This window comes from Talaromyces atroroseus (assembly GCF_001907595.1).
Source record: "Talaromyces atroroseus strain IBT 11181 chromosome Unknown scaffold_0, whole genome shotgun sequence".
NCBI classification, from domain to species: Eukaryota; Fungi; Ascomycota; class Eurotiomycetes; order Eurotiales; family Trichocomaceae; genus Talaromyces; species Talaromyces atroroseus.
Window position 1 is genome coordinate 3,159,371 of NW_017971432.1, and position 16,793 is coordinate 3,176,163.

The 16,793-nt window shown below is 45.6% G+C and overlaps 7 protein-coding genes across 7 annotated transcripts; 4 read left to right on the plus strand and 3 right to left on the minus strand.

Moving 5' to 3' along the window:
- Positions 1–1,446: 1,446 nt before the first annotated feature.
- UA08_01094 (hypothetical protein) lies at positions 1,447–1,968 on the minus strand (the record flags this gene model as incomplete). Its single annotated transcript, XM_020259843.1, has 2 exons — positions 1,447–1,811; positions 1,896–1,968. The coding sequence occupies 2 exons, from the start codon at positions 1,966–1,968 to the stop codon at positions 1,447–1,449; spliced, it is 438 nt and encodes a 145-aa protein (XP_020123943.1).
- A 417-nt stretch (positions 1,969–2,385) lies between these two features.
- Positions 2,386–4,965, plus strand: UA08_01095 (hypothetical protein; the record flags this gene model as incomplete). The annotated part of the gene is made up of 9 exons (XM_020259844.1): positions 2,386–2,671; positions 2,721–2,831; positions 2,889–3,010; positions 3,064–3,254; positions 3,742–4,022; positions 4,188–4,322; positions 4,383–4,507; positions 4,565–4,655; positions 4,739–4,965. The coding sequence occupies 9 exons, from the start codon at positions 2,386–2,388 to the stop codon at positions 4,963–4,965; spliced, it is 1,569 nt and encodes a 522-aa protein (XP_020123942.1).
- A 479-nt stretch (positions 4,966–5,444) lies between these two features.
- UA08_01096 (hypothetical protein) lies at positions 5,445–6,305 on the plus strand (the record flags this gene model as incomplete). The annotated part of the gene is made up of 1 exon (XM_020259845.1): positions 5,445–6,305. One exon carries the CDS (start codon positions 5,445–5,447, stop codon positions 6,303–6,305), a length of 861 nt encoding a protein of 286 aa, XP_020123945.1.
- A 4,016-nt stretch (positions 6,306–10,321) lies between these two features.
- Positions 10,322–10,597, minus strand: UA08_01097 (hypothetical protein; the record flags this gene model as incomplete). Its single annotated transcript, XM_020259846.1, has 1 exon — positions 10,322–10,597. The coding sequence occupies one exon, from the start codon at positions 10,595–10,597 to the stop codon at positions 10,322–10,324; it is 276 nt and encodes a 91-aa protein (XP_020123944.1).
- Positions 10,598–11,376: 779 nt separating this feature from the next.
- UA08_01098 (hypothetical protein) lies at positions 11,377–12,450 on the plus strand (the record flags this gene model as incomplete). Its single annotated transcript, XM_020259847.1, has 3 exons — positions 11,377–11,406; positions 11,468–11,478; positions 11,655–12,450. The coding sequence occupies 3 exons, from the start codon at positions 11,377–11,379 to the stop codon at positions 12,448–12,450; spliced, it is 837 nt and encodes a 278-aa protein (XP_020123941.1).
- Positions 12,451–12,618: 168 nt separating this feature from the next.
- UA08_01099 (hypothetical protein) lies at positions 12,619–14,428 on the minus strand (the record flags this gene model as incomplete). The annotated part of the gene is made up of 5 exons (XM_020259848.1): positions 12,619–12,751; positions 12,809–12,930; positions 12,990–13,023; positions 13,102–13,586; positions 13,640–14,428. 5 exons carry the CDS (start codon positions 14,426–14,428, stop codon positions 12,619–12,621), a joined length of 1,563 nt encoding a protein of 520 aa, XP_020123940.1.
- Positions 14,429–15,251: 823 nt separating this feature from the next.
- On the plus strand, positions 15,252–16,703 carry UA08_01100 (hypothetical protein; the record flags this gene model as incomplete). The annotated part of the gene is made up of 4 exons (XM_020259851.1): positions 15,252–15,336; positions 15,463–15,954; positions 16,017–16,501; positions 16,560–16,703. The coding sequence occupies 4 exons, from the start codon at positions 15,252–15,254 to the stop codon at positions 16,701–16,703; spliced, it is 1,206 nt and encodes a 401-aa protein (XP_020124138.1).
- Positions 16,704–16,793: the final 90 nt, after the last annotated feature.

Consider the following 16,793-nt stretch of genomic DNA (forward strand, 5'->3'; position numbering starts at 1 on the left):
TCCTTGGACACGAGAAATGTCCGAATAACTCTAGCAATAAATTTTATTGGTTTTTGAACTAGACGTAGTTAGTAGATAGTCACATCAAATCAAATCAACACTGGCACAGTATACCGGTTCAAACCACCCTACGGAGATACCTCGAACTCTTGTGCAAACCAAATATCCAATGGTGTTTGGCATGACTACCATACTTCGACAAAAGCTGCAGTGGCTGGGTTATACCAACGTCCCAGACGAAGAATCCGAGCTTGAATCGAGCCCTGCAGGCCAAGAACCGAGCAGATCGAGCCCAAGATTTCGAGGCATCATTATTTCCTGTCTAGCCATTCTCCTAGTCTCCATCAGCGTCGTTGCCACCGAACTTTTCTTCCAGAGCTTTGAATGTCGCCCAATAATAGCACAACCAAGCATCGTCCAAGAGGAGGAGCTTCCACACTGCGGCAGCAGCGTTGAGGAAGCGCGGGCTCGAAATTGTATTTTCGATGTGATGGCGAATGGTTGGACACCTCCAGAGTGCTATTCTGCGAGACTCACAGAAGAGTTTCTTTCTCTACCGAACAGTAGATGGTACTACGACCAGGAGCATACCCAGGAAATTCCTATGGACGTGTTGAGACTTGGAAACATAACGGCAGTTTTTCCAGCAGAAACCCACCACGATCGCCACTGCCTCTATACATGGAGGAAGTTGTCTGAGGCTGCACACTCCCACGGCCTCGTTGATTATCAAAGTGGTACGGAAGCGCATACAATGCACTGTACAGATTACATGTTGGGGAAAATCAATGTCAAACCGATAGTATCGACGATGAAATTTGTGAGCTGTATCCACTTGAATAACTAGGATTTGACCAGCACGACACGTTTGAACTGGTTTCGCTGGAGAGAAGAAGGATTATTGTTGCTCTGATTTGGAAATACAGGATACTTTCTTCTCTTAGAATAGCATATAATCTTCGAATCCAATGAAGTTTTGAAAAATAAGCCTAGATAGACCCTAAGAAGTAATTATTTATCGACAATATTACACTTTAAGTGTTGTATTATCTGCCGTACAGGCTATGCCCATACTATACTGCACAGCATGGTGTTTTTATGTACGGGGAAGACAAATTGAGAACCTATTTGTGTAATAGTAGGAAATGAGAATATAAAGTGCAACTTTCCTTGTCGTCTGGCAGAAAAAGCTCGTAGTTCAACGTTTATGCAGCTCAACTATGATTGATATACATAGAAAGCACACCGATACTCATGGATGAGGCCCAAGGTTATAAATCATAGAAATTCATTCATTCCAGTTCGTAGATTATCTACCAGTAAGTTCAGGATAACAGGATTTCTTTTCAAAAAGATGCCCTTCGCTAAGGGACAGACGTCTAGATATATTGCCAAAGCAGCACTGTCCCGATTCTCCTCTTCCAAAAGCATCGTCGATTACTACACTTAGTAGTCGAACGAGTCACACAAAGCGGAATTGGAAGAGTCAGTGCACAGAGCAGAGTCCTCACCACGCTTGGCCATAGACACCTCCTCACTACGCTTGTAGTCAAAGGAGTCGCACAAAGCAGAGTTGGACGAGTCACTGCACAAGGCGGCGTCACCACCACGCTTAGCGACAGTGGCCTCCTCGCGCTTGTAGTCGAATGAATCGCACAAGGCAGAGTTGGACGAGTCACTGCAGAGAGCAGCGTCACCACCGCGCTTGGAAATAATGTCCTCCTCACGCTTGTAGTCGAATGAGTCGCACAAAGCAGAGTTTGACGAGTCACTGCACAAGGCAGCGTCACCACCGCGCCTGGAAACCGGTACTACAAATGAAACGTCAGAATTTGTAATTTTGGTTCAAATAGTTGGAAATGTCCACCACGCCCGGCAAGTCTTAATATACCTACCTGGCGATGCAATAGCCTGGTAGGCTAGGGTGGCAATGAAAAGAGCCTTGGCGATGTTTCTGCTGAAAACCATGATGCCTGGTAGGTGCGTTCTCACAAGAATTTTGAGATAGTTCCTTGTACGAAAGCCAAGCGTTGCAAGTGGTCTGCTATCAATAGAATCTGAAAATGTCCAGAAATGGCTGAAGATATAGAGATTTAGTCCTCACATCCCAACCTTGGAAGTCAAGTCTAGTACCAGAATTACTAGTCTATTTAACCGCCCGATATGGCTCTGTAACTCACGGACCGTATCAATGTCCTGTGTCGTTGCCGCGGACAAATCTATTATCGGATGTTTCTGTGATTCGGCCGGTGAAAATCATTGTCCGGGATTCCTGCCACTTGCAGACTATCATGTCCTTGTCCAAAAGGTAAGAAAATTTTTTTGTTATGCTGTTGAGCACACAGCTGCATCAGATCTATCTCATACAATTTGGCGTCCTCTTCCATGCATGATCCGTCGAGCCAACAATTGGACATGGAGGGCTTGTCTGATACAGACAGCCAATCTGCCCAACTCCTCCCTGGACCTTATGAGAAGACAAACTTTGACCGTCAATATGAAAGGCAGAGTTTCTGGAATCGCGTTCGTGGGGGATTTGTTCGCTGGAGATGGCTCATCTTATCCGGTACTCAGTCTGTAGTGATAGTCTTGCTATTAGGCTCTCTTTTAGCTACCAACAAAGTCCCCAAGATGGTTCCTGGCGGAGAGTTGGATGGCCTTGTCCCCGAATGTATGTTGCTGTTCCTTTGGTATCGATTCGAAAAGCTGATTAGTCATAGATCCGTACGAGGCAAAAGTGTTTCTTGATCATATCTCAGACTATACGGTCAATTTTACATCTGAAGCTGCATCGCTTGAAATACGTGAGAAATGGAGAAACCTTCTTCCGAGTAAGTGCTCATTGGGTCTTGTATAGTGCAAATAAGTTAACCGTACACCTTGTCTAGAGGGAAGTGGTTGGATACATGTCGAGAAACCCGAGGAGCATCCATATTTACTTCATTCCTTCACTACAAGCTCTGCCAAGGATGTATATCTGCTTTCTTGGGTACACCAGTTACATTGCTTGGTATGTAAGTCCCATATTTTCAACGGATCGATAAAATTTTAACATAATTATAGTATACCGTAATGGACAACTTTGACGCCCTTGTGCAATTTGGACCAGATGGAACAGAACGGGAACCTGAAACAGGACACGGCTCTATACATATAAACCATTGTTTTGAATACCTCAGGCAGATAATACTCTGCAATATGGACTCGACATTGGAAGGGGCCACCGTGGACAATGCACATGGAACAAGCGGTTGGTTCGTCAGCCATACTTGTCGAAGTTATGAACGAGGGAGAGCCTGGGCCGAGTCGCTTCGTCAAGCGGACACCCAGCTTCTATTACATGAGACAGAAAGTCGCATTGGAAATGGGGGAGTGAGGCCAGGCGCGCATGGAACATGAAGTGTCGATTGCCAAAATGATTTATGATTCATTTCCCTCACAGATACTGTAACCAGCAGCTCAAGCAAAGTTTTGAATATATTAACTACACAAATGCTCCTTAGATTCTCGCTACAAGAGCGTGGCTGCTGTTGTCTAAAATCCATCACTGAACCGAACTTAGGGTTATAGGTTACTAGCCCTAAGTTGGTGCCGGTATTCCCAGATGGGAAACCTCCGCGGCATTCGGAAGTTTTTACAGATTGATCAATGCTCTCAGAAAACACACACAGAGGGGTGCCCACTTAATAATTCATTCAAACCCCAAGGAGCTCATTAATGTAATACAACCTCCGTTCACAGTTGTAATGCTCATAGAGTTCATGGAATCGCTTCTTCAGCCATGATTGAAGCTATGAGTTATCATCTATTGACGCCGTCTGATAAATATCTCGACGGAGATAGCAGTAGCACTACTTCCTCCCAGATGCAAGATATCTCTGGGCTGTTAGCAGCTCGAAGGTCTCTGCAACGATGGAAGATTGCTTCACTAGCATCTACAACCCTACTATTCGGTGTTTGTTTTCTTTTTCTAAGCTCAGTTCGTGAAGGCTTACCGGTTGCAACTATTCGTCCCTTACAATGTCAGTAGTATTACCTGCCCTCGAAGCATAAACTCTAGAGTTACTAACTCCGAAATTCAGCGAAAGAAGACGCAAGTCTTGTTATAAAAACAGTTCCCTACTTTCCCTGTTCGTAGTGGACTTCGATAGAAAATTTCAACTTGAAAGTGACTGATTGAATAGTAGCTCCGGCAGATGAGGCCCCAGAGATACTTGAGTGGCAGCCACAAGTATTTAAAAGCAATTTTCATGAAGACCGTACACCATGGCAGGGTCCTCCAAGCGACACTGTTGACAAGGCCTGGGATGATCTTTACCAGAGTAATAAATTTTCGCGCCATATAGATGCCTTATACTGTGGCTGACCTACTGTCTGAATAGATATTGGAATTGTGACTGTCAACAAGTCATTGGCTGCGAAGCTGCCGGACGAGACCATAGAGGTCCCAGGGTTAGATGGACAGTATGTCCTTGGCCTTGGAGTCTTTCATCAACTACATTGTCTGGTTCGTATCTGTCTCTGAATGTCAATGTCAATACTATTTGCTTACTATTTTCTTTAGAATATGATGCGCAAAAGTATGTACCCAGAAAGATATGGCGGCACAGAAGGAATGTCTATGGAGAATGCAGAAATGATATGGAATCACCTGGGTTCGTATATATCTTCTATTTTCCAAAAGATTTGATATGACTACCACCGTTGAGCATTTTGCTAATACCTTGTAATCACTCAGAGCACTGTGTTGACCAACTTCGTCAAGTCATCATGTGTTATGGTGACCTCAGCACCGTTTCATGGGAATGGGACGAGGAAGGAGATGTTCCGGTCTCCAAATTCGGAGCCACCAGGATGTGCCGGAACTTTGACAACATCCATAAGTGGGCAACAAATCGTGCTTTCCCCGGTGAGGAATTTAACAAATATTTACGTATGACTGGACACAACACAATAGGGAATTAGGTAGTTAAATGTGTGTTCTGTAGTTGCTGATGGTACTGGTTTGGCCCTTAAACTATAGAAATCAATGTCTTTAAATGTACCATCACTTGTCCCGTTGCAGTGGTTGAAGCCAACGCTATGGGCAGCAGGACATAGGCAAGTCCTGAGTAAAGAGAGGATCGTAATATCTAGACTCACATAGGGGTGTTCTGTTAACGGCCCATTCCCGATATGGAAATATTAGGGCTTGCGGTATTACCATTTTGATGAATTGACAATAACCGTTGAAAACTGTGTCACTGATGAGACCAATTCAGACTAGTGCATTACGTCGTACCATCTACCTAATTACGGATCGATATTCATTTAGTGCTGCGAGGAAATTCCCGCGGAGGTTTCTGGTCAAGGGCCGGGCGTCGGAGAGGCATTAGTCTTCTAGTCTGCCTCCGCGGATCTAGACTTGTATGACGTGCATGGAAAGTGGAAAAGTGCTTTCAGTTATGGCCGCAGTATTGTTGCTTCCCGTTATCGATGAAGACTCTGGTCTTCGTAAGTTGGAATTCATATTTCAAATTGATAATAGTATAAGGTTGTTCATTACGTTCTGTCCTTTTATTCTACTTCCCGATAATTGGACGATGCTCTCCTATTTCAAGTCAAGTGTCCAGTACAAACGGCTGCACGCGGACACAAACACGTCAATTGAAATCCTCCAAGATGGAGACTCGTCGCCGATTTTGATTGAGAAGGACTTGCGAACTTCACGGCGAAACTGGATTACTAGACCGCGAACCATCTACTTGCTCATAATCGCCCTTGTTTCGCTCAGCATTATTTCCATCTGGGCTACATCTATCAAATTCAAAATACAAGCACAAAATCGACCCCGGATCATTCATTGCGGCAACACTCCAGCAGAGGCACGCGCACTCGGTTGCAAGTTTGAAGTGCATAACTTTGCCTGGGTACCGCCAGACTGCTTCGATGACCAGCTAGCAGCTGAGTGGGATGCAGATCCTAGCTGGGCTTTTTCGCGGAGCATGACTGCCCAGCCAGAGATCTCACCACCGGATTTATATACTAGGGAGGAGGGAGTGAGTGGGGATCTGGAGTACGCAATAGTACCTTGGAGGCAGCACGTCGCACACTGTGCATTCATTATGCGGAAGTATCAGAGATCAGTCATGATGAATCGGCCGATGGACAATTGGACGTACAGCTACCACCACACGAGCCACTGCGCAGACAACTTCTTGAGATGGGACATCGATCCGTGGAATTATAACAGCGTGCTCCATCTCAAGTTCCCTGAATGTGATTATCGCTGGCAGAATGAGGGAGCGGAAGAGTTACACGCATAGAACGATTTTATTATCTATGGGTATGCCTAGATTACGTACGCTATACATCAAGAAAAGAACATTAACCTATTTCTTAATCTTTGTAACAACTGCTTTGTAAAGCCCTGTAAATATTCCATCTGTTCAGGCGCTCCCGCTATGCCCCATGAGTTAAACTGCCCAGGAATGTCCAGCGCTGAAAGCACCATGATGGCACGTAGAATGCCCTTGCGATGAATAGCCAGCTGCTCTGCCGCCTCCGACGAAGTGAGCGTGTTGAGGTAGTCGTCGATTCCCTGGAAGGAAGATAGGAGCAAAAGCAGTGCATAGATTGAAGAACTGTGAGGTTCATCGCACATAATCAAGCGCTCACAGGCATTGACAACCAAGTGCATCTGTTCCGAACCACTTTTAGGGGAGGTGGAAGCTACGCTCTGATCGACTCTAGGGGGTGGTTGCAAGAACAGTGCCCATGCTCGAGGCATCACGTGCAGAAGTTCCCCAACGCACCGACATTGATGTTGTTTGTCAGATCGTGTTTCAGCCTCCCCTAGGTATAAAGGCACAGATGGAGAGACCATTGCTGAGACAGTGCTAAAACTCCGAATTGCATCATCTGTCCCATCCATGAGGCTCACATGGGCTTCTTGATCAACGTCCTCTGTGTTCGAAGTGGTTGTCGATTTTCCGCCCAAGCCTGGAATTTTTAAAAAATCTAAGTCCGGCCAAAATGACTGATATCCTGGGAGAAGCGGTTCGTGTCTGGCCAGCGAGGACCGTTGATCGTAGGTTTGCGCACTTGAAAGACTCGATGGATAGCTTGTGACATTCGGGACATTAACATCCGGTTCAATTGCTAATACGAAATACGTTCAGTCTTCTCGAGGCCCCTCTTAAAAGTCATACAGTTACTTACACTCGTTGCAAGGGTTCATACTCTCTGTCTGTGCGCTTGGAGTGGATTCAGTGGTGGTACTTCTGGATAACTTCCTTGGACGCCCTGAGCCTCGGCCTTGGCTGTAAGTGCAATGCCTGCCATCTATATGGCAGCGTCCACACGTAGGTTTGCTTTTGGTGCATGCTTGCTTGCGGCGGTAGCATTGATCGCAGGCGTTGGATAGCCATACACCTTGTGTCCTGCGGGATGTGCTTGCGTGCATTGTTGCCTGAGAATTAACAAAGCGAGCCGAGGCAATTTCTTAAGAAGGAAAATCCGGGGCTAAGAAGTTGGAACATCCATCTAAACTAGTAGTATATTATATACCTATACTCATTCAGTGCAAACCAAGACAAACACCCCCGTCAGGGAATTATGTCGGTCTATTTCGACTACCTAGGTACCTTTACCAAAAAGAGCCTACCTTCAATAGGATCACTATTCCTCATGATCTATAATTACATTGTCGGACACGTAACATTCTTATCTCGCTTACCCCGCCCTATACAGACTGTTTCGCGTCGACTTGGCATATGCAAATAACAAAGCCCTGCTACCTGATACTAGGGCAAACGCTAGGAAGGGGCCGAAGGGCATGGGGGCTAAACATAACTAGATCAGTACATCCTTGGATTAATGGCAGCAACTTAAAGTAGATACAGAATTTGTCTTGTGTAGTAATAAGTAATGTCAGGGCTTAGTAAAAATGTCTTAATGTGAAGGATTGGCCGTTTTGTTACGGTTTGACGAGCCGTGCTTGATATTACCGTACAGAAGCATGCTAGTTATTCAGTATATCATACTCTAAGGCGCACTGGGGGCCAAAGATCTTCTTAGATCCTTAGATTAATGCCATGGGAGCCTATAAACTCGGTAGCAAAAAGTCTTATCTAGCACTAAACAGCTCTAAGCTTTTAGTAAATATTTATTTTCTTGACAAGGTTTGATCCTTTGCCTAGTACACGTCGCATAGTCCCATGCGCTGTACAGAGTAGCATGCCGACAAGACCGAAATTAGGTAGTTATTTGCTATCATTCATGGCCTTATAAAGGACTTGACTCGCCCCTGTGTCCGTAATTTTTTGTAGGTACAGATTTGAGTCCCGAGATGCCCCATGCCTACCCGCTGTGGGGCTTGCACACCCTTAACCCAACATGGCTAGTGTCAAAGATCTCAGAATACGCCAGTACGTACGGGGAATATACTCTGGATTCAGCTTGCTAAGGCAGCTAAGCTTTTACACCGGAGCTGGTATAACGAACAATTGAAAACGGACGCTTTCTAGTTGTTATTTAGTATAATGTGTTACATCCAGTAGTGGCTTGGCACACTGTCTAGACTCTGCGGACGCCCCTTCCGCGCTAACTACACCGCCCGTGTTTTCTGTGGGCAGAATACTTAAATATACGGCTAAGCAAAGTTATGATAGTTCTTGTGTCTGAACTAAATAGTAATCAAGAGGTTTTTGTCCAGGCACTGTATGGGCTTCAAAAGAAAAAGGCAAAGAGTTTGTTGACATTCTGTGAAGTTATTCGACTTTCTCTGTCGTCGTCAAATCTTTAACCGCTTTCCTATTTCTTTCTAGATACGGGAGCTATACCGTATTAGGGAACAAGCTCCACAGTTCGGACGGGACTATATAAGTCTCAGGATAAAGAGATGATCTTGAGTCTACTGTTCTGCTTTGATTCTTCCATAAAGAGAGAACCAATAGCAAAAATGCCGCATTATATAAATTGCAGCGTGGCCACTTCGTGGAATATATGCAAGGCAATAATACCTTAATTGAAGGAAACTTTCAAGGATATGGATCCTTTATCAACCTACTAAGGCATCGGTATACATGGTGCCATAGCTAAGTTTGTGTCACAAGAATTCACGGTTCACAGCCAATAGATTACGGCTTAAGAGGGGCAATTGACAGAATCAGTTGACAAGTAAGTCAACTGGACAGTATAACCCAGCCGAACAGATCAAACGGTGACATGACGCTAACGAAACTAAGGTTATTTAGCCCTGGTTCTGGCGCATACATATATCATGAATTTGCCTTGAGAAGAAATGAATATGGTATCTAGCTTTGGTGTTTGTTACCTAACTATTTGACTAGCCCTGAGCGTAGTGTCTCTGTTGTAGACACACAAGTCTCTACAAGCTATTCAGTGACTTCTTCTCAGCCGTTCTTTAGTACTACATTATTCTCTCCTTTATTAGCGAAATGCAATTAATTAATCCACATTTTGTTCAAGGTCTGTAAACTACTCTGAATACAACTCAACACTGGTTTATTATCGTATCAAGAGACAAAAAGCCATCCGCTAACCATCTAGATGACTCCATAAGAATATCAGAGACAAGGGAGAAACAGGAAACGAAAGAAAGGGCTAAAGTAAATAGTCAGAGCTATCACATGCTCGCTGTGGAATGACCAAAGAGGCGACAGATCATGCACCGCAACTCAATTTCATGCTACAACTATTACCAAGAGACTCTTTATATCTAGGTAGTCTGTTGATATTTGTTACTGACAGGCCAAGCCTTCAGACATCTTGTCATCCCTCGGAAAGTTTTTGAAAGAGCTATCATAATCTATGTAAGTTTCAGAAGTTACAGCCTTAAATGCGACGGCAAAAAGAAAGGGAACTAGAGTGTATAGAGAAGGTCAGTTAGTCTCTCTTCCTTCCCGTCGTATTGTTTTGTATTACTTCTTAAAAACATTATCATCAATAATATATTTACCTACGATTAAATTTGCAATCGCTAACAGCGAACGATGATATTGTCAAGGAGTGGAGCGTGACGTCATGTCATCTCTGATTTGTACCACGTCTCTTGTCGAGACCAGGGTTAGAAGATGCATAGACCCTAGTTTTACAAAGACAAGGGATACAGTTCAAGTGAGAGGCGAATATGATGGATGACGTTCAATCCGTTAGAACTGGAAAATCCCATCAAAGCAGCTGGTATCGTACAACTTCCTCCAAGTCAAGGTCTCTTATAACCATAGCATTCACACAAGCGTGATGAACGATAAAACAAATAAAAAGAATGATAATTTCCACAACTGATCAGGTCCGTCACAGTAACAAAATGAAGGGTTTACTGCCGATCAGTAACATCCTCAATACGATCTTGTCGCTGCTGACTGCTCCCACCATCGAGTAACGGGCGGCCCTGGGAATCATAATGCCTCTCTTCATACACAGGATCTTCGCCTAAGTTCTGCGAGAGTGAACGTTCGTGCCTCGAGTTGTCTTCATCGCGGAAAACTTGGTTGGCGCTGCGATGGCCCCAGCTTTGCGTCTCGCCGTTCTGCGTTCGGGATGCTGAGGTTGTGGCGCTGTAGGAGGTGTAGGAGCTCGACGAGAATGGCATTGTCATAGGCTTATTTCTTGCTTTTTGTTTTGATGATGTCCTTGTTGAGGTGTGTAGTCTGGAGAGAAACTGGCTGCATACCGAATCATATATACCCGGACACAGTGTATGACATCAATATGACACCAAGCGCATACCTAAACAGTTAACCTGTCACTAAACTAATTAAGTAACGCATGGAAGTAACATGGACAAGTGAAAGAACGCATCGATTGCATGAAAATCGACCAATGGATCTCGGCCGTTCGGTGGTGTTCCGTGGAACTGTCAACCCCCAAACTTCTTTATGTCCACGCACATCGTCTTTCTTGGATAGTCGTGAGGTATAAATGCTCGTCAAGCCACAGGTCTTTTTTTCGAATTTAATTCTCAGTCGGCGTCTGGATCTGGTCCAAAGACCGCTGCTCCAACAACTTATATTTCAATATAAGGACTTTCCGCGCCGTATTGTCGAATCAGATGCCATCACAAAGCCCAGATTGGTTCGACTTACATAACCTTACAAAGATATCAAGCTTGAATGAATTCGGAAATGGTCAGTTGTATGGGCTTGCTCCGGCTCCTCTGTTTTATATCGAAACGTGGAAGGTCAAGTCATTGGGGTTTACCGTCCCACACTTGTAACGACGCCCTGACTCATAATTTCAAAGGCCTTGGAACTCACTTCCTTACCAAAGTTCAAGTCGATAGTCGATATGCATCTGCATACCAGTACCTAGGTAAACAGTGGATTCGGAATTGATCTCGGCGTATACGAATTTGTTTGTTCCCCACCCATAATGAATGCGCTAACTAATGCCCGCATAGAAGTGAGTGGCAATAAAGCCGTCTTCAACCTCGAATTTCAACTCACTGAACATCAATCCATAGTGTGCGTATAGGTCAGTATGGCCCTCTTGTTAAGGAATTCTTCCACACTTCCTAGAGGCACATTTAATGGAATATCGTTAGTACCACAACCTCCCTGGGAGGCTGGGGCAAACTTAAGCTAACCATGCGCATGCAGGAGGAGACCCTCGCATTGTCTCAGACAACGCAGCACAACCACTACTACTAGCCACCACTTCCCCTCCAAAGCAAATTTCAATGAAGAGCAAGCGTCGCGGCCACAATTCGACCGCAATGTGCCCCTAAAATACTCTCAACCGCCCAACACGAACTGGAAACTAGGCGACGGCGCCAATAACGGCGGCGCGTCTCCAGACACACAAAGAAAGCACATTGCAATCGATCCCTATGAGCCTGGCAGGTCTGCAAGCAGCAATTATAAGCTGCTCATATCCGGCATTGTCCCTCGCCCGATTGCGTTCGTCAGCACCAGGTCCAAGGATGGCACATCGGTCAATCTTGCTCCGTTTAGTTATTTCCAGCTAGTGAATCATGACCCACCAATGTTCGTTGTAAGCTTTGTCGGTTCAATCGACAAGGCAAAGGATACGTTGAGGAACCTGCTTGACACAAACGAGTGTGTCATTAACCTCATATCCGAACATTTCGTCGAAGCCGCCAATGCAACCTCTGTGAATGCACCGTATGGCACTTCGGAATTTGAGATTGCCGGCTTGCATCAGGCGCCGAGTACGACGGTGAAAGCGCCGCGCGTACAGGAATCTATTTTCTCGATTGAGGGTCGACTAGTTGAAGCGAAGGAGTTTGAGAGCTCGGTTGAGCCAGGCAAGAAGACGGGTGTTCTGGCTATTGTCGAAGGGACGCGGTTCTGGGTACGCGAAGATGCGATTAATGATGACAAGAGTCTTATTGATTTGGAGGTGTTGCGTCCGATTAGTCGGTTGGGTGGAATCAGGTATGGTCGTACCACGGAGATCGTGGAGCTGGAACGGCCGTCTTTCTAAGTGAATTAATCTTCTTCTCTGACCTGTGTTTGCATATAACCTTGGAAAAGAAAGACTGTCTAAAAAGATAGGTTCAAAGAAGCTTACGCAGTCTTAAATGATTGCACTACTCTATTTATACATGAATTACCAAAAAAAAGCTACTCCTATATGTACATATAGCCCATTTCACTGCGTAAACTGTAGCATAAATGAGACTGTATCCTTCAGGAACTCAGATGCCTCCTCGTCAGTATATGTTCCATCATTGTAGCTGAGCGAAAGCGCCGAACGACCTCTCCAGCTATCTAGTCGGATAGACCTGCAATGAATTGGTAAGTCGACTATATAAAGTAGAACGGAAAAGAGAAACGGTTACATGAATGTCATATGCTGGCTCAAAAAGAAGCGCACTGTGTTGACTGTAATCACAATATTCCCTGCCTTATCGTTGATTTCGCGCTGGATATAAGTTTCATTGACACCATCACTTGTGAACATCTATCATATCGCGTTAGCAGCTGTTTTGCAGAACATAAAGATCAAAAGAGGGATCGTACTGGAGCAGTCATAGAGCTTTGAGGCAGAGTCCCCCTTTTTTTTTTTTTTTTTTTTTTTTATGAAATGTTAGTACAAGCAGTAGACGAAACTCAATAGTCTGGCACAACTCACGAAGCCTGCAAAAATCCAATCAGATTATGGAAATTAATTGATATAGGCAACGCCGCAGGATTTGCAAGACGTTGATCATATGTTTCTTTGGCGATTTTGGTTGCTGTGAGCAAGTACTCATCCCACATTTCCTTGGACGCATTGGCGATTTCGTACTGTTTGATATTGCCGTACAGAACAGGGCAGGTGCTCTGAGTCACTGGATAATATGTCTTTGCATGCTTTTGAGGGTTTTCTAAAAACCGTCGTCCGTTCACAGGAGACTGTGACACGTACACTTGGGTGTCTGGGGTGTCATCAGAAGGCGGACTACTCTTGAGCAGAGACAAAAAGACGGCTGCATGGCCCAGGTGAGCTGGTGAGGCTGAGGGGCCGACTTTGGTCTTAACGGCCTTGTAAATAGCGTCGCTTTCTTCTTTGGTGAAAGTGTGGAAGATGGTTCGTGGAAGCCCGTGGCCTTCCTTTGCGTTGGGGCCATAATTTTGCTTTGCAATGTTAGTTTGATGAATGAAGATATGCATGTAGTGAGATAATTTACCATTCCTTTGATGGCATTTTCAAGATGCTTCCTCGTAGCTTCGTCGAAGCTGGGTCCACATAATTGGATACCAGCTTTCAACAGAGTCAACACAGGGGCACCCAGATTCTGGACCTCTTCTCCCCATTTAAACACAGGTAGTTCTCCAGTCGAAGAAGCAGAGATTTCATCCCCTAGATAACTGAAGATGTCGTTCACCAGCATGCGTTTGCTGATGCCATCGACATAAAGATGATTTGAGTGAAAGACAAATTCCACATCTACCAATCCCAAAGCTGCATCCAGTCCAGAGACAGGGGCGACAATATCAATATCTATGGGCAAGGCAGGGTTGATTCCACCCTCCTGGTGTCGTTTAACCTCAGTTTCAGTGCGGATGTCAAAGCCAGTCTGTGTACTGGCCCGGACACGGACAAGCTTCCGAGCCCAGGCAAGGGCATCTTCACTGCTCTTGAGTGGCTTGTATTGGATCAAAGGAAGAACATGATCTTCTTCCCACAGGACTGTCTGTCCAATTTCCGGATGCTCAAACCGCAGCTTGACGAGCACGCGCTCAAGCTTGGCTTTCAATTGGGACAGCGTCAATGAAGCGTTGGCAAACCGGACACTCGAGATCAGGTAGAGATCGAGGGAGCCCGCAGCATTAAGCTGTTTATCTCCAACAATAGCTTCAGCGCCATTGACGCGACGTTCACGAACGGAAGCGTCTGTCTTGGAGGTTTTCCAGTTGTAGTCGTCTATAACGAGGGGGGGCATTTGAAAAGGTTGTTCCTCTGCAGCGACCGCCATGATAGTTCCTTGTTCAGAAGCCTGCCTTTCTTTCTTTCTTTTCTGTTATCGTGTCACACGAGTTTGTTTTAGGCATATATAGCAAAATGCTACTATCGTCGCATCCGTGGAAGCGCGGTAGTCGGGTAACAGGGGGTGGCAGCTAGAACTAACTTAGCGGCAATCTATCTCTCGTAGCTCCTCACGGCTTTGACACAGTCGAGACTTTGCGGTTTACGTATGACAGCATGTAAAAGCCCCCTGCTAGTAAATCTTAAAAGAGTCCCTGAGCAGGGAAGCGAGCCAATCGCAGGGACATCAGACTGAGCACGACCCGCACAAAAATATACGAGACCTAGCCTGTGGAACATATGATAGTTGTGTAGGTGAGTGCATTACATGGATAATAATGTTGACTATGCAGTTAATTATCAGCTTCGCAGAAATAATTGTGCTCTGTGCTCTGTCGCCCGGCAGTTGATATCAGCGAAGAGTTATACCTAGCCAAGGTCCGACATCCATGAGAGAAGATAGATTCGCAAGACATTCCTAGTGCTTATAGTCCGTGGTATCGTAAGCTCTAGCTAGTGTTAACTAGAACTGTTAGTTAAGTTTCAACTGTGGGATGTCAAAAGTAAAACTCAAGTCTAAGCCAGTCTAGTACCCAGTCCAGTTAGTACCATACCGTATTCTGTATTTACAGCCCAGGCAGGACGGGGTGCGCAAGTCGCCGAAATATTAGCGGGCAGTCCGTATTGTAATTACCGCTGCTGCTCCAGAACTTTTCGACCGTCTCTCTCCGTACAGTCTGCCACTGCACAGAAGACTCTATTCGTGACACCAAATGGCTGGAGCACCAGTGCCGTCTTCTTCTCCCTCGCTGACCCCGTGGGGATGGGCCGTGCTCCTCGCCAAAATCGGGAAAATATGTATGTTTACTCCCAGGATCTGAGAGTGAGTCAAACCGGGCATTCTCTCAGAATGAACGGAACTGGCTTCAATCCCATTTCATGCAAACGTCGTGCCTAATGCCAGCGTATCTCGATGATATGTAGTCGCCGGCCTCGTATGCAAATCTGTTTGCTACTCCATAAGCAGTAGATCAACACATGTGGCCAGTTTACTGGAGAAAAAGAGATCCTTCCATTCCTACATCGCGTATCAGGGTCTGATAGACTTCCAGTGCGGTCTCACAGCAGTCGAAAAACAGTCAATCCTTTTTTCATCATCAACGACATGCCAAATATTTGCGCAAAGTCTCAACCTGCCCCATGCTAAAGTGACTCTTCCAGATGGTACCATTGCACATTTGCTCGGTGGATCGTCATCTTCCGCGAAATCGTGTAGCGATTATATCCCATTCTGGAACAGCTCCCGCAGAATAAAGGAGGCAGAAGACGCAAAACGAAACGCAAAGAGAGTTATCGTGTATTTTCATGGCGGAGGTTACGCCGCCCCCGTCTTGCCGCAGCACCTCCATCTCTTATATGGGCTTGAAAAAAAGCCTCGGTGGGGAGAGGACGTGATTGTCTACCTTCTAGCTTATAGTGCGTCGACCCTCCTCAAGCGCCATTATCCTGGATTAGAGATATACTCACGTGTTGTGCAGGCCTCGCGTCTGATCATGCGAATCCATATCCTACTCAACTCCGTCAGGCTATTTCATTACTAGACCACGTCCTCAACACCGAGAACTTCCCGCCTTCTAGCATTACTCTTATTGGGAATTCTGCCGGCAGCAATCTTCTCCTTGGCCTGCTACTGCATCTCTCGCATCCTAACCCAGATCTTCCACCTCTCCATCTACAAAATAACGAGCAGCTAGCCGCAGCAGCTGTAATCTCGCCCTGGTGTACCATGGAGGTATCCGCTGCTGCAATGAAAGCCAATGCTGATAAGGACGTTCTTGCACCCTCGGCCATCGCGTATTGGGGACGAAATTTTCTGGGTGGCCGTGCCCCTGATCCGTGGAATACACCTCTGATAGCTCCAGCGGCCTGGTGGGGGGATGTGAAGGTCGATGAAATGCTGTTATTGTATGGAGAGGACGAGATTCTGCGAGATGACACAGCCATTCTATGCGAAACAATCAAGGTGACCCTTATTTAACCCTTTTCAATGATGTTTTGGCAAGCACTCATAAGCTGTATAGGCAACCAATCCAACACGCACTACGGTTCACAGATTTCAGGGAGAGTGCCATGAACAGATGGCGATGAACAAGCTGTTGAGATTGCCCGGTACCTGCGAGTCTGAGAAGGTATACGCTGCGTGGATGAAGGAGCGATTTCTGTAGGGAATTGCATGTATCATACAGCGCCCCCCCGGGGCACTTACTATTCATATTGATGCCTGAGGCACCAACAACCCTAACCCTTATATACCA